Source organism: Bradysia coprophila (assembly GCF_014529535.1).
Source record: "Bradysia coprophila strain Holo2 chromosome X unlocalized genomic scaffold, BU_Bcop_v1 contig_20, whole genome shotgun sequence".
Lineage (NCBI taxonomy): Eukaryota > Metazoa > Arthropoda > Insecta > Diptera > Sciaridae > Bradysia > Bradysia coprophila.
In genome coordinates, this window is record NW_023503307.1 from 1208311 (window position 1) to 1222529 (window position 14219).

General features: G+C 37.7%; 5 protein-coding genes and 1 long non-coding RNA gene across 6 annotated transcripts; 4 read left to right on the forward strand and 2 right to left on the reverse strand.

Moving 5' to 3' along the window:
• Positions 1 to 612: 612 nt before the first annotated feature.
• On the forward strand, positions 613 to 1312 carry LOC119068800 (TM2 domain-containing protein CG11103). The gene has a single exon (XM_037172575.1). It carries the CDS (start codon positions 709 to 711, stop codon positions 1285 to 1287), a length of 579 nt encoding a protein of 192 aa, XP_037028470.1. The 5' UTR covers positions 613 to 708; the 3' UTR covers positions 1288 to 1312.
• A 2-nt stretch (positions 1313 to 1314) lies between these two features.
• On the reverse strand, positions 1315 to 2412 carry LOC119068801 (protein Abitram). The gene is made up of 2 exons (XM_037172576.1): positions 2207 to 2412; positions 1315 to 2132 (listed from the first exon to the last, which is right to left on the reverse strand). Exon 2 carries the CDS (start codon positions 1942 to 1944, stop codon positions 1369 to 1371), a length of 576 nt encoding a protein of 191 aa, XP_037028471.1. The 5' UTR covers positions 1945 to 2132; positions 2207 to 2412; the 3' UTR covers positions 1315 to 1368.
• Positions 2413 to 2471: 59 nt separating this feature from the next.
• LOC119068802 lies at positions 2472 to 3001 on the forward strand. Its single transcript, XR_005086225.1, has 2 exons — positions 2472 to 2785; positions 2845 to 3001. It is a non-coding gene; the product is annotated as an uncharacterized LOC119068802 (long non-coding RNA).
• Positions 3002 to 4168: 1167 nt separating this feature from the next.
• On the forward strand, positions 4169 to 5252 carry LOC119068803 (protein BCCIP homolog). The gene is made up of 3 exons (XM_037172577.1): positions 4169 to 4380; positions 4446 to 4572; positions 4642 to 5252. Exons 1-3 carry the CDS (start codon positions 4285 to 4287, stop codon positions 5247 to 5249), a joined length of 831 nt encoding a protein of 276 aa, XP_037028472.1. The 5' UTR covers positions 4169 to 4284; the 3' UTR covers positions 5250 to 5252.
• A 1944-nt stretch (positions 5253 to 7196) lies between these two features.
• LOC119068804 (putative aminopeptidase W07G4.4) lies at positions 7197 to 11658 on the forward strand. Its single transcript, XM_037172578.1, has 9 exons — positions 7197 to 7660; positions 7725 to 7869; positions 7942 to 8070; positions 8144 to 8254; positions 8594 to 8738; positions 10309 to 10841; positions 10904 to 11197; positions 11266 to 11368; positions 11428 to 11658. Exons 1-9 carry the CDS (start codon positions 7653 to 7655, stop codon positions 11490 to 11492), a joined length of 1533 nt encoding a protein of 510 aa, XP_037028473.1. The 5' UTR covers positions 7197 to 7652; the 3' UTR covers positions 11493 to 11658.
• Positions 11659 to 11686: 28 nt separating this feature from the next.
• On the reverse strand, positions 11687 to 12887 carry LOC119068805 (SUN domain-containing protein 3). The gene is made up of 2 exons (XM_037172579.1): positions 12713 to 12887; positions 11687 to 12557 (listed from the first exon to the last, which is right to left on the reverse strand). The coding sequence occupies exons 1-2, from the start codon at positions 12783 to 12785 to the stop codon at positions 11755 to 11757; spliced, it is 876 nt and encodes a 291-aa protein (XP_037028474.1). The 5' UTR covers positions 12786 to 12887; the 3' UTR covers positions 11687 to 11754.
• Between the last annotated feature and the right edge of the window lie 1332 nt (positions 12888 to 14219).

The window sequence follows — 14219 nt, forward strand, 5'->3', positions numbered from 1 at the left end:
ACTTCACACTGGTAAATTAGAATCCATGAAACGTCATAGCAGTGAAATTGGTTCACAAAAACGAGCTTTAGCTACAAATAGCGACGTGAAGTTGACCTAAACCAAAGTTAACAGTACACTTAACAAAATTAACGAATTATCACATTTTCGTTTTCAACAGATTCTACATAATTTCTAGATCCACAAATTTGACAGTCTTGAAATTGAATGCCTTTTTGGTTTTTATTCGAGTAAACTGCATGTGCGACAAAAATTTCGACTGCGAAAAAATTCAAAAATTGCATTCAATATAACAGCTGTCATAATCTGTGGTACTAGTAATATCAGATCCTACATAAAACAAAAATGTGAATTAGGTCTCTTTCGCGTCGTGTGTTGTACAGTAAGAGTCAATTTCGCATTAGGTGTTTTTAGCTTCATCGTGTGGAGGGTCAGTTAGTCAATTGTGCACTGTTATCTAAATCAGCAATTACTTATCAAACGAGCATTTCAAGAACAGATGCCATCGCCTATTTCAAACATGAAAATGTTTTCGCGGTTCTACGAAAAAAATGTTGGACGGCTCGTACTCTATGTCAAAAGTGTTGTTGACGTTTAAAATGAACGCAATCATTCAAGTTGTCATTGACTCATCCGTGAAATCACCAAAAACAAAGAAACCAAAATAGTGAAACCAAATCAACAAAATGTAAATAAGAAACAAACTAAATGGACTTAACACATCGAACAATTAACATCAAATTCCAATTAAACATAATCATCACACTGCTGGTGGCATGTACCTATTCCGAATCAGCTCAGTTATCCAAAGATCGCATCGATACAGCCACATACAATCCTCAGGGTCCTCTCGTCAAATGTTCGTTTCTGCCAATCGATTTTCTCGATTGTAAGGAACCCATCGACCACAAAGGCAACAAAACCGCACGGGATGAGGTCGGCCATGGATGCTTAAAGTTTGGCGGCGTTTATTACGACGATGTGGAGAAAACAAAGGTGCAGTGTAGTGTACTAGGCGACATTGAATGCCACGGTCCGAGAACGTTTCTGAAAGATGGATTTCCCTGTGTCAAATACACTGAACACTATTTCGTGACGACATTGCTGTACAGCATACTGCTAGGCTTCCTAGGAATGGACAGATTTTGTTTGGGACAAACAGGCACGGCCGTGGGTAAACTGCTGACGCTTGGTGGTGTTGGCATTTGGTGGATTATTGATATTGTGTTGTTGATTACAAATAATTTGTTGCCAGAAGATGGAAGTAATTGGAATAGAAATGTCTGACCTGGACAACAAGTGAAACAAAAAATGGTTTTTTCTTTTAACTTTATTGTTACCACATACTATCGAGCGAACACAGTTGGATCAATTATTGGAACCGAGGTCGGATGAAATTTTTCTGTACTCCTCCTCCGATATGAGAGTTTGTTTGATGTCTTCAACTTTATCAATTTTCGGCAAACAAATGGCAACGTATCCATCACCTTCTTGGGCCAACAATTGTGGGTTGTCCGTCAGTCTTTCATTGACTTCGGTTAGCTTACCAGTAATGCAACTGACGACTTTATATTGAGTGTCGTCTTTGCATGTTACAATAGCCAATGCTGATGTCGGTTGCAAATTCATTGCACCTTTCTTGCCTTTGCCAGAACAATGATTCTTCCTGCGGTCAATGTTACCGATGTTAAAGTCGACTGATTTGATACCCTTCACAAAAGCGATGTGTGACGGCGCTAGTCCAACCAAACAAATCCGATTCGAGTGAATCAATATCTGATGATCTTCGTTGCCGGTGTCCGATTTGCGATAGTAGAAACGCGTAAAGTATCGGTCGACTTGTGATGGAAATTTGGCATCGAAATCACACACGATAGAAGGGCATTCTTTGCCGTCGAACAGTAACTTTTCCTCGTTAAAATAGTAATCACTAAGCTCGGTCATATTGTGTCTTCTCACTATTGAACGTTTGGTTCCGATTTGTCGCGATTAAGTCTCTCCTGAAACTTTTTCTGTCTTTCGGCTGATCGTCTCAAATTCTCGCTTTGATTCGCTTTCCTCTCGTTCCTCAAGCAAGCGATTAACAATTTGTCGATTTTATTGCAAGAACCGAAAAATTTTGCAACTGGATTCTGAAATGATCGATGCGGTAATGTTGGCAGATTAATCGGAATGAACAAAATTCAAAAATTTATCGCGATAGTACCTCTGCGTGACACTGGTTAAATTCTTCTATGAGCAAATTGCATTCGGGTGTGTGCAGGTTTGGTGATAGATCGCCATGCATTATTGATTAAAAGTTGATTTAAAGTTGAGAAAGTTTCTCGGTGACGATCAAAACAAAGTATGGATAGTGAAACCGGTCATATGGGTCGCTTATTTTAGTGTCATCGAAGTTATCGCGTCTTATGTAATTCTTTAAACGCTTCTACATTGAAAAATTTCTGCTGGGCCACATAGAGATTGATCTGTCATCCACTTTTTTGTATGTGCGCAATTCATTTTTTTTTAAATCCTTCAAATCCCCTACCTTTTACCGATTTTCCTTGAAGTGATGATTACAACTGTTACTTTGTGAAAGTTTAAGTCGGAAACTTGTAATAGAAACTCTAAACGTCTTTAACTTTAGCTAGAAAATAGAGTCTTACGGTAAGACTCTTACCGAACGCAATATTATTTATCACGGAAAAGTTAATTTAAACAATTATGAAGATAAATTGGATAATGTTGGGTCTGGTTGTTCTCTCTATTATGATGTCATTAATCAAACCGACGAGGTCAGAAGGTTAGTTTCATTTAAAGTGATTTTACGTTCATCGTAACATGTTTTGCATTTTTTTTTAGATTTAGATAAAATTAAGCCCATCGATCCATCAAAATTGTGTGTGGAGCAATACGGTGCTTGCCAGAATAGTTGTCCACGGATTTTAATGCGAGAGAGTACAGATTGTCATTCTCCACAAATGTGTTGTGTTCTCGTTCACATTCAAAAATAAATATCTGAAGCGCCTTGTCCTTTAAACATAAGTTGTTTTGAATTTGAAAATAACAGCAGATTAGACGAGCTTCGTTTAAACTGCCAGTTTTCTCGTAACAGTCATTTACATAACAAATAGTAAAAAGTTGAAAAGTCCAGTTTTCATGTGAACTTTGTTGATCCGAGGCGACGGTCAATAAGCACACAAAAATGTGACTTTTTACCTTGAGTTTTCTAATAGACTTTACATGTTAATGCAGTCGAAAGTTCATGAAATACGATGAAAGGAACGATTTTCGACCCGCAAGCATGTAAAGTGCATTGACACATATCTCTGAGAAAATGATGGAAATAGTGGTTCTGGTGTAATGCTTGATTTCCACTTACCAAAAACGTACTCCGTATGAGTAAAAAAATTGATTTTTTTTTAATTTTTGCATTGTTTACTTGACACCTCGGTCTCTCATGGCTCTTTCACAGAGTACATACTTTTTGTTGAGTGGAAACCATACTTAAAGTAGGTTGACCCGAGGTGATGAAACACAAGAAGGTATGTATTTAGCAGTCGTGAATAAATTTAAGTTTACCTCATGTTGTTGAGTCAACTACATTTCAATAGAAGAATTAATGGAAATAGCTTCTTGTGGGATTATTGACAACAACATTTTGATCCAACTGATAAATATGTAACGAGCTGTGTATGATGTCGTATTTGTTCAACAAGGGAAATTATGGAAAATATACCGATTCGAGGCGAAATCGAGGACGACATAAACATGAGAAGCTACATCCATCATTCCTTTTATTGTTAAGCGATAAAGCGATATATTTCCCTCAAAAGCTTCTCAGCGAAGCTTTTCCTTAAAAGTAAAATAGGTAAAATGCCTCACTTATCAATGTTTTCAGTGAAAATGGTTTCTTGTGTCTTTTACCAACCTTGATTTCACACAAAAAGTACTATTTTCATCATTTATCTCGTTTATAAGGAATGGAACATTACATGAATGTTACATGTGCAAGGATAGTCTAAAAAAAATGTATTTTGGAAGATAAATCTCAAAATTCAAAAATATTTAAATTTATGCGGAACTTTGTAATAAACCATCCGATGACACCAACGAAATAGATGGAAGATATATTTTGACTGGGATATTGTTGACAAACACTTTTGTAATGTCCATATGATTTTACAATGTGCATGAAACACATGAAACAACTTTGACAGCCCCACATACACGCGGTGATATTATAGTACATTGTGAAATTGGCGTATTACCAGAAGAGATTTTTGTTTTCTTGAATTCACCATGCCTTTGAAGAAGAAAAATCCAAACGCTGAGGATATGGAGGTGTCAGAAGACAGTGACTCGAGTGATGGTAGTGAGCTTGAGGAGCACAATGAGGTACGAAATTTGATATGAAAATTGTTCGCTTCAAATGACTTTACATCGGCGCTAAAAAATTCTAGGAAATTCAAGTTGACTTTGAAGGAAGAAACCCGATCGACAGCGATTTTGGTGGGATACGGCAACTGCTGAATCAATTGCTCCTCAAATCAGATGTAAACATGTCCGAATTAGCCGATTACATTATCGGTAAGTGAAGCAAAATTCAGCAATCGAGGGTGGAAACATTAATCAAAATGTTTTGTTTGACTTTGTCAGGTCAAAACTACATCGGAAGTGTGGTGACACAGTGTGAAGACGACGAAGATGAAGATGAGGACGACGATATGGCCGATGCGAATATGGTGTTCGGCATAACGACAGCGATAAATTTAAATAAATCCGAAGTGGGTTGCATCAATCAACTTCGAAATTTGATTGCACAGAAGGCAAAAGAATCGGCAACGATTGAGGTGCACGAACGATTCAAAAACATCTTCGAAAATACATCGAATGTCGTTGGATTTTTGCTGAACGAACGATATGTAAATATTCCCCCACAAATTGCTGTACCGCTGATGGAGAGTTTGGTCAACGAAATTGACCGGGCGAACCGAAAGAAAATGCCATTTAAATTCACACATTACGCGATGTTGCTGAAATTCTACAAAAGAAAATTGAAGAAGAGCAAAGGACAAACGATTCCAGAGTACTCAAATGCGGAAGAGGAGATTGTCGCACAAAATTCTTGCATAGAATTTGAATTTGCGGCTCAGACTGAGAACGAACCGGCGAGTATTGATGTCGTGCCCTTCCGAAAAGTTGTTGTTTTTGAGGCGGCAAAGCTCCCTCAAATCATAGAATCAATAAAGACGTTTATAGAGTAGAAACTGCGGCTGGTTTACCATTACGACCATAAATTGGAAAATTTCCTTTCATTGAGAAAACACTTACACATTTCATTGGCTCCCTTCCGTCGACTAAGCCATGTCTGAGTACTGATGAATCTCATAAATGACTAGTCGTAATCGTGAAGACATATTAGTTCTCTATAGAGATCTTTTTTGGCCTTGCGATCGTGACCGGAGACCAAATTCATCAAGGCAGAACATTTTCAAAATTAGGTAAATATGAAATCCCTTGAAATCCCTACAGGAAAACGGTCTGCTTTTAGACTATACTCCACTCCATATACATAGCCTTCACTTAAGAAAATCAAGGTCTTCCTACGGAAGTGACTCAAAAATGGATTGATTGTTCCATGTTCCACAAATATCGCCGATGAATTTTTCAGTTAATTTTTTCACTCAAATCAGATTTTTTATTTAACGAAGTCCTTAGGGGACGTCCATAAAGTACATCCGCTATTTTTCTCGTTTCTTCGCAGACCTACAGCTTCCTCTTCACTATAGTTGTGTATAATTGAAGTCGGGATACTGAAAAAGGTAAGCAATGTTCCATTTCATTGGGCAGTAGCAATGAAATACGCGTATCATTTATACTAATCAGATAAAATTTGGGATTCTAAGAACAAACGATAATTTCTTTCTGAAACAGATTCAAGCGGTGTTTGTGTAGTCTATCTAACGTGTATTTTCGCAATTTTCATTTTTCTTTCGTTGCCAACTTTGTAACATAGTTATTTATGACATCGAGTGCAAAGTTCTTTATTAGGCTCTAGATGTGTAATTGTGAATCGGGACCGCAACTTGATAATACACATCGTGAGCCTAATGAAATAGTTTTTACCGAGATTCATACAAATTTTTATGCCACAGAGCCATCCAAAGTTTGCAAATTTTGCATATTATGATGCTGAGTGGCATAGATTTTTTTTCTCAACACAGGGACGAAAGGTAAAACTTTCGTTGGATTTTTAAGAAAAACGTTATTTGCAACTCGGTCATAATAGTTATTTATGTAGCTGACTGGTAAATTCTTTTTTGGTGCTAGATGCTACATGCAGAGTTTGAAACTACACATCGTGTCCCTAAAAAATCATTTATCACCGAATTGTATCCAACGTTTATCTCAATAAATGAAAAAAAAGTTTCACTTTTAGTCACTGTTTTAAGAAAATGTTTTTTTCAGGCACATGACGTGTTTTGCCACACTCGTGTGACAACTTGCTTATCTAGTGTCTAAAAAAGCATTTTTCACTCGGTGGCATAAATAACAATAACTACTCTTTAACCTGACGTTCTCTATTTTACAAAAATCACCGATTTTCTCTTACCTCTTCTCACATTTTCGTAGCTGAATAAGAAAATTTCGTAAAGTATTTCATTGAATGAAGAATACAAGCATGAGTTACGTTTCAGACTCGGTTTCAGACCATTTTCAGCAAACGAAAAGCAGAAGAAATGAAATTATTTCGTTTCAAGCGCTGGAAGATATACATACATCTACATTTCCATCAGCTTATTGCTGTTAAATGATCTAAAACGTAACTCATGCTTCTTTTTATATGAATTAGTTCAATTTTTAAAACGTGAACACCTAGATTGTCCAACGATTGTTCAAACTCATTAAAAGACCGAAGAAACTTACTGTTCAAACTCATAATTTTTGAATGCTCACAATTTATCACCGTACCTACTCAGGTTCAGATTCGAATCATAACCGTAGGATGGGCATGATTATGTTCGGCTGAGCATGGGTATTGTGTGAACAGTAAAATTACCAAAATGCAGCTGTCTATTTCAAATAACGTCTGACATCTGCTAATAAGCTGTTAAAAAATAGTTACCCGAGTCTCTTAGGTGCCATGTCATAGATGCATATTGTACATTTCAGATATTTATCTAAGTGCGGCTTTTTGAACTATACAACTATCGGTCACTGATTCCAGTTTAAAACTTAATTCAATTATTGCCCGTTTCCACGAAAAACTGTCGCTACCGTCTTGTTTACCATTTTTTGATCAGATTAAGTTTTTAAAACTTTCTACGGACCGTCACTGCATATACATTTTCGATTTGCATGGTTGGTATGGTTGCATATCTTGCATATGTTTTTGTTTTCAAAAGAGCTGGATCATTTCTTTGTGACTTTTGTGTATTTTGACGGTGTAATACTGACGAATTGTCATGCCAGTTAAAACGTTTCATTTATCATTGCATTTTGTCCATTCGAAACTCATCCTAATCGCAAAGCAATACTGAGTACACTTTCGTTATCTTATCAAAACAATACCCCCGACAACATTCAATTATTCGTTTCAACAAGATTTAAAGGCTTAGTACATTACATCGAATCAGTCAGTCTGCTTGAATTAGTTCCTGGGCAACATGGACACGTAACGGACGATAAATTTCGGAAAGGAGACACTGGATTTTAATACGATTGATTCGTTTTTATAGTTATCTTCCATGCGATGTATGTGAGGTCACGAGTTTGGAGAACGTGTCGGCTTGGGATTCCATTTGTGTGATTGAATCAGAACCACCGATTCTGTCCGGTATTTTTGCGGAGCATCGATCGTTCGATAAAGCTTTCGATTCAGAGGTTCGATTGGCAAATATTTCATTGTTGCCGGTTGTTGTTACCAGACGAAATTGAACAACATTTTCTCCGCAGGTCACTTGCTTCAAAGATCCGAAACTGAATTTACGGATTGTGAATGCTCCGGTCGGTGTATTGGACGATTTTGACGATGTACGAGTGTATGCCCGTGCTAGTGGCAAGGCCATTGCTCGAGCTATTAAAGTGAGTTGAATCGATGAGTTTCGCATTCGTTGGCTTTCTCTTTAACATTTTTTTTTCTGTTGGTGATTGTTAGGCTGGTGGAAAGTCGGTAATTTTAGTACTGCCCGAGGCAAAAAATACATCTGGAAGATATCAATATTCCGCTTTGCAAAGTCTGTTGGGAGCACTACATGAACTGTATGTGGTAAGTTCGTTGACTCATACTGGATATGATAATTTGTCGAAGTTTCAGAACATTTTCGCAACTGAATTTAATTTGAGTTGTGCAGCGATAAGAGTTTAGCCATTCATATGTACAGTGTGTTGTATACTGTATTACTGTACCCTAGGTACCCTACATAGATACTTAAATGGAATTCAATTGTTCGTAACTTTTATCTCTTTGTTGCTGTTGTTATTGAGTCGGTTACATACAGATTACATATGACGAATTGCCGTTATTTATGTCTCTGTTCATAATTATTTTTCCTTTGTAGCCCATACATTGTTGCAACCATAACCAAAATATCTTATCTATTTTCAGCCGATTCAATTGCGAGAGGATGTTCCTGCGCAAAAACAACGAATCGAGAAAATGGGTGTCTATCATAGTGATGCAAAGTATCTGAAGGAGATTGTTACCAAGGCCACGCAATTCGAAAAGGGATTGTTTGCAGCCAGAGATGTCGGTAAGTTTGTTTTTTTCGTTTTTTTTTCATTTTTTTTTCATTTGTTGTGTGACTGAAATCGTAAGTTTGGTAAACTGATTTTACTTCCTGTCCCATGCGAAAATTGACCATTATATAGAAATTTACCCTCTGCGAAAATGATCGATTGCATGTGGAATATTTTTGGTTCATTTTCGTGAATTTTTAAGTTAACTTTCCATGTCGTCAGCAGTGAGCGGGAATCCACCGGATTCTAAGTAATCATTAATTCGGAAACAATTTTCCTGCGTATATGATTGTGCAACTTGCTTCGGTAACTATTTTTCGACATTTGTAGTGGTACACTTCGACTTCGGCTCAGATATACAAACTGTACATTCGTCGAAAAACAGTTACCGAAGCTTGTTGCTCAAAAACACACTTGTGAGTTTGCTTGTATCACAAAATTGTTACCCCAATTACTTTCGCAGCATCCAATGTAACGTAGTATTACACTACAGTCTCTATCGATTTTCGTCCGTTAGTATTGTTCGGTTACCTTTTCCATACAGACTCAGCATGCACTTGTTTATTCGAGAGCCGGTATAAAAAGCCGGCTAAACGACTAAACAATCTTTTATTGGTATACAGCGAGTGTATGCTACTCAGTGTATGGTACTGAAATCCGGTAACCCTAAAATTCTTCTGCTTTTCATTGTTCATTAATACGAATTCTCACGTGAGATCTGGCTAGGCATGTTCACTGAAAAATATCATCAATCGATGATAAAATTTCCAAATAATCGATACTATATCAATCGAATGTTTTATCGATAATCGATAAATATTGACTGATAATCAACAAATATCCACTGAAAATCGAATTATCAGTCTATATTTGCCGATTATCAGTCGATATTTATCGATTATCGATAAAACATTCGATTGATATTGATTTTCTGAAAATATCGATAATCGATTCCAGGGAAATAATCGATATTTTATCAATCGAATGAATTATCGAACATGCCTAGGTCTGGCTGCCTGACAGCCGATTTATAATGCAACAGACCAAGTATTTAATTAAAAAAAAGGTCAGTCGGACCCGACCGCCCACTACGGACCTGATTCTATTACTTACACTGTCTGTCAGTTCTAAGACCCGTAGTGTTTCCAAATTTAGCAGAAATATTTTCCGCCTATGTTATTTGCACCGACAATTTCCGCTTCATCTAAAAGTATGGTAAACAAATGTAACTCGTCGAAGCGCCATGGAACATTTATAACAATCAATTATTTATTACAACCAAATCAATCAGAACCGAAAAACAGCCGAAAAAATTCATCGTTTTAGTTCTAACATCAAATAAAACTTTAGAACTCCAACCACAATCGTTTTGATATAATACCCACTATTGTCTGATGAATGAATGGATTTTTGTTGTTGAGTGCCGAATAGTTTTCGTGTTTTTTTTTTCTTCTTTCAATTCGTAAAAACTTCAAGCTTTCAAGAGTAACTCAAAATTTCAACGAACCGTTGATGGAAACTCGTTTCTTTGGTATCGCTTTAAGAGCTCGGATAGCGTACCATTCAAAATGTGTTTTGTTATAGGTGGTGGCGATCCTGAAAGAATGGCTCCACCAAAGGTGCAATCCTACGTGGACCGACTGTTCGCCAAAGCGTCAAACATTAAATTGACCGTCATCAGCGATCTGACTGTTTTCCAAAAAGATTTTCCACTATTCGAGGCGGTCAATCGTGCCGCATCTTCAGTGCCAAGACATTGCGGTCGCATCATTTATTTGGAATATACAGCTCCGAAGACAGCAAAGAAGACGGTCATTTTGGTCGGCAAAGGTGTTACATACGACACTGGCGGTGCTGACATCAAGGCCGGTGGAATTATGGCTGGTATGTCGCGCGATAAGTGTGGAGCAGCATTCGTTGGCGGTTTCATGAAGTATGTGAGTGACACGGCACCGCAACATACGAATGTCATTGGTGTCATGTGTATGGTCCGAAATTCGGTTGGCGAGGAGTGTTATGTTAGCGATGAAGTAATTACGGCTCGGTCGGGTGTTAGAGTACGTGTTGGAAATACAGACGCCGAAGGACGAATGTGCATGGCTGATGCTTTGTGCCAGGTTTGTTAGAGTTGGTGCAAATTTGATCCGAGAAAATTTAATTCAAATTTGTGGATTTAAAGATGAAGCAGCGCGCTCTGACAATGCCGGATCCTCATTTGTTTACAATTGCTACACTTACTGGTCATGCATTCTTGGCTGTGGGTCCTGGGTACACAATCGTTATGGACAATGGACCAGCAAGAGATCAGGGACATGGCAATGAATTGAAGAAGAACGGCGATTTGATCGGTGATCCATTCGAAGTTTCGACTGTACAACGTGAGGATTTCAGTCATCATCAAAGTAAAATCATCGGTGAAGATGTGATTCAAGCTAATAATCTTCCATCGAGTCGAAATCCTCGAGGACATCAGGTAAGATCATTTTATGACACACCGTTGATGTTAAGAGATTTAGTGGAATGAGTGAATTCAAATTTTAGACGCCGGCCGCCTTTATCATGCTCGCTTCTGGATTAGATAAACATGGAACTAATTCGTCCAAACCGTTGAAATATTCCCATTTAGATATTGCCGGTTCGGCAGGTAAGATTAGCAATAATTAATGTCAAAAGAATAGCGAGAAGTAATTATAAATTTCTTAGGCGATTATCCTGAGATGGCAACCGGTGCGCCACTACTGGCTATGGCTAAAACACATTTGATTTAATTTCCAGCGGAGAAAACATCGGCCAAAAATGACCTAACTGTTTGGTGGTCAGTTCAACTTATCAGGAAATTTGTCGTTTTTATCAAATGCATTTACGCAAGTCGAGTCGAGATATCAAATTTATTTTTTATGTTTTTTTACGTAATAAAATTATCGTACAATCGGCGACCATTTCTTTTCTCCACACACTTTCAGTTGATGCATTCGTCCACTCTGTACCGAACAGTCTAATAATCTGATAACGGACGAAACGCCTCTTCCGTCAATAGAATCGTATTTCCGATCGACTTTCGTCCAACACACCAAACACTCTGGTCCGATAAACACAAGTAAATTTTCCATCTCCATGATTCGAATGAAATCGAAACGATACGTAGAGAACGCTTTCCGTGGACTGACGTTCGACGACGAAAAATTGAGCCGGAATTCTCTTTTCGATGTCATACACGAACGTTCCGAATTTGAATGGCTTAGGATCGGATAGACTTTTCAAGCCATAGACGGAGAACTCTTTCGGAGCAGATTGAATTGTTCCGGATGCGGACATATCGTCGGTTATATGATCCACACCAACCGAATCTACAAACAGCCAATCACGTAACTTAATTGTAACTTCACCCGTGCTACCTTTGAAAGCGAAACATTCGCCGGGATTCAGCAGCGGATTGATAGCTAGTCTCGGAGCATTTTTTATTTGAAATGGACCGAAGAACAAGTAACTGAACGAGTACGATACTAAATCGGTTTGGCCAATGGACGCTATTTCGCTGCCCGATGATTCTAACGCAAAATCGTATCGTTCTGTTACAGGCGGAGTTCTTGATATACTCGACTGAAGTGCTGATAGCATGTCTTTGGCAGTAGCAATATCGGTTCGAACGTTATCGAACACCTTACCAATTACATTTTCAATTGGCTTTTCGAGGTCCTTTTGCGTTTGTTGCGATTGGAAATATTCTTTCAGGAAAGTGGCATAATTTTTGGACAGAAACTGTAGCTCATGTGTCAGTGCTTCCATTCGAAGATTGAGATTATCGCTTCGGTAGGTGAATTGCAGGTGCGTTGCTGGAAAATATTGAAAGAGAAAATTCAATTTTCATCATTAGAATTCACAACACACAACTTATGTTATGAATTGAGATTTTGAACAAATATGGGAAAGGGGGAAAGGATATGAATACGTTTGTTTATTGACATGCTATTCGTTAGATGCTACATACCAACACACCAATAAATTATAAATGAGGTCATTAGTACCAAAAATGATGTTCTTAGGCAAATGTTCTCCGACATATTCGTAGAAATTCAAAATTATAACGAAAAATAAATAAATAGAAAAATCTCATGACGTTTACGCTGACGGGTGTAGTGCTTGGTTTATTCCGATTGAAAATTAAAAGAATACGTCCAGTCGGAGGGGAGAATGTAGGGTGAAGAGTACTTGATAAGTACATGGCCGTAAGCCAACTTTAAAAGCTGGTAACCGGGTGTAAGTCATTCTTAGACAATTTCCAACGCTGTAACCGATGTTGATGGGACTCATTTTCTACAGGGTAATTTTCAATCGACTGTCATCGTCGAGGTGATCGATATATTATGGAACAAGGACAACTTACATCACTTAGAATCTAAGGGATGCCACGAAGTAAATGTAGTGTCTAACTTGTATGTACGTTCCAAAAATCAATACCCTAATTGTCGTAAAAGTGTCATCAGTTTAAGAGATCATAAGAAAATGCCGAAAAATGCTGTTGGAGTTCGTATGTGAAAATTGTCCTCAACAGTTCACAAATCAAAAAGTTCTACAATATCATAAGGAATGAATGCATTTGTCCCAGGGATTTTGATTCAACTTTCAATCAGCGTATGAATGCATACGAATGTACAAAATCAACGCACTGACAGTGCTATGACAAAATGTAAAAGATTCTATCGTGGTTCTTGAATGCTCCGAATCCACATTTATCGTTGTGATGGAATTCAGCTACCAAATGAGATTCCACGAGTCAGTCGAGCCTTGAGAATAGTGTTCGAAAATGTTCCGCAAAACGAAGCAGCCTTCGCCGAAATTAGGAAGCCACTATGAATTTACATTGCTTTCAAGTGGTGTCTATACGTTTGCATTAATGGGAGCCGCCATTACCAAACAATTATCAATGTTTGAAAAGAACATTGAATTGGCTGAGGCGTTTGTCGAGTGCGAAACCTTCGCAATTCAAGAATTATTATTATTGACACACCACCGTCGTGGTGGAGAAACAACGAAAAAGACAAACGAAGACCACTATATCGATGACGATGGTTTTAAGGAAGCTGCTGAGGAATTATGGAATGGTAATAACCTTACCGTTTACAAGGGTAAAATTCCAACAACGACATTCGTACTGCTTCACTAATCGATGACCACCATCGAATTCCAAAAACAGTTCCAACGGAACATTTTCTATGACATTCTGGATGGCGCAATTGTTCAATTTCCCAAAAAAATACAAAAAGTTACACATTGAGTAAGGTTCCCATTCGTCCTCTTTTTGGAGGACATGTCCTCTTTTTTCATCTCGTTCTTCTGTTTTACAAAAATTCTAAGAACATCACTTTTTTAAAGAAGACGTTGTCTTTGTCCTCTTTTTTTCAGCTCTTCTTCTTATTTAAATAAATTTGATGCAGCTCATACCTAAAGAACGAAAAATTTTCGCTGCGCGGAATTAACTAATAATCTTCTCTGTC

Bases quoted from the DNA above. Each gene is read 5' to 3' on its own strand.
- LOC119068804 (XM_037172578.1), top strand. The intron at 7,870-7,941 runs GTTCGATTGGCA...TTTTCTCCGCAG, and splicing joins ATAAAGCTTTCGATTCAGAG to GTCACTTGCTTCAAAGATCC. The intron at 8,071-8,143 runs GTGAGTTGAATC...GGTGATTGTTAG, and splicing joins CCATTGCTCGAGCTATTAAA to GCTGGTGGAAAGTCGGTAAT.
- LOC119068800 (XM_037172575.1), top strand. From the start codon at position 709: ATGGACTTAACACATCGAACAATTAACATCAAATTCCAATTAAACATA.
- LOC119068801 (XM_037172576.1), bottom strand. From the start codon at position 1,944: ATGACCGAGCTTAGTGATTACTATTTTAACGAGGAAAAGTTACTGTTC.
- LOC119068803 (XM_037172577.1), top strand. From the start codon at position 4,285: ATGCCTTTGAAGAAGAAAAATCCAAACGCTGAGGATATGGAGGTGTCA. The intron at 4,381-4,445 runs GTACGAAATTTG...AAAAAATTCTAG, and splicing joins AGCTTGAGGAGCACAATGAG to GAAATTCAAGTTGACTTTGA. The intron at 4,573-4,641 runs GTAAGTGAAGCA...TGACTTTGTCAG, and splicing joins ATTAGCCGATTACATTATCG to GTCAAAACTACATCGGAAGT.
- LOC119068805 (XM_037172579.1), bottom strand. From the start codon at position 12,785: ATGTCGGAGAACATTTGCCTAAGAACATCATTTTTGGTACTAATGACC. The intron at 12,558-12,712 runs GTATGTAGCATC...AATATTTTCCAG, and splicing joins TATAATTTATTGGTGTGTTG to CAACGCACCTGCAATTCACC.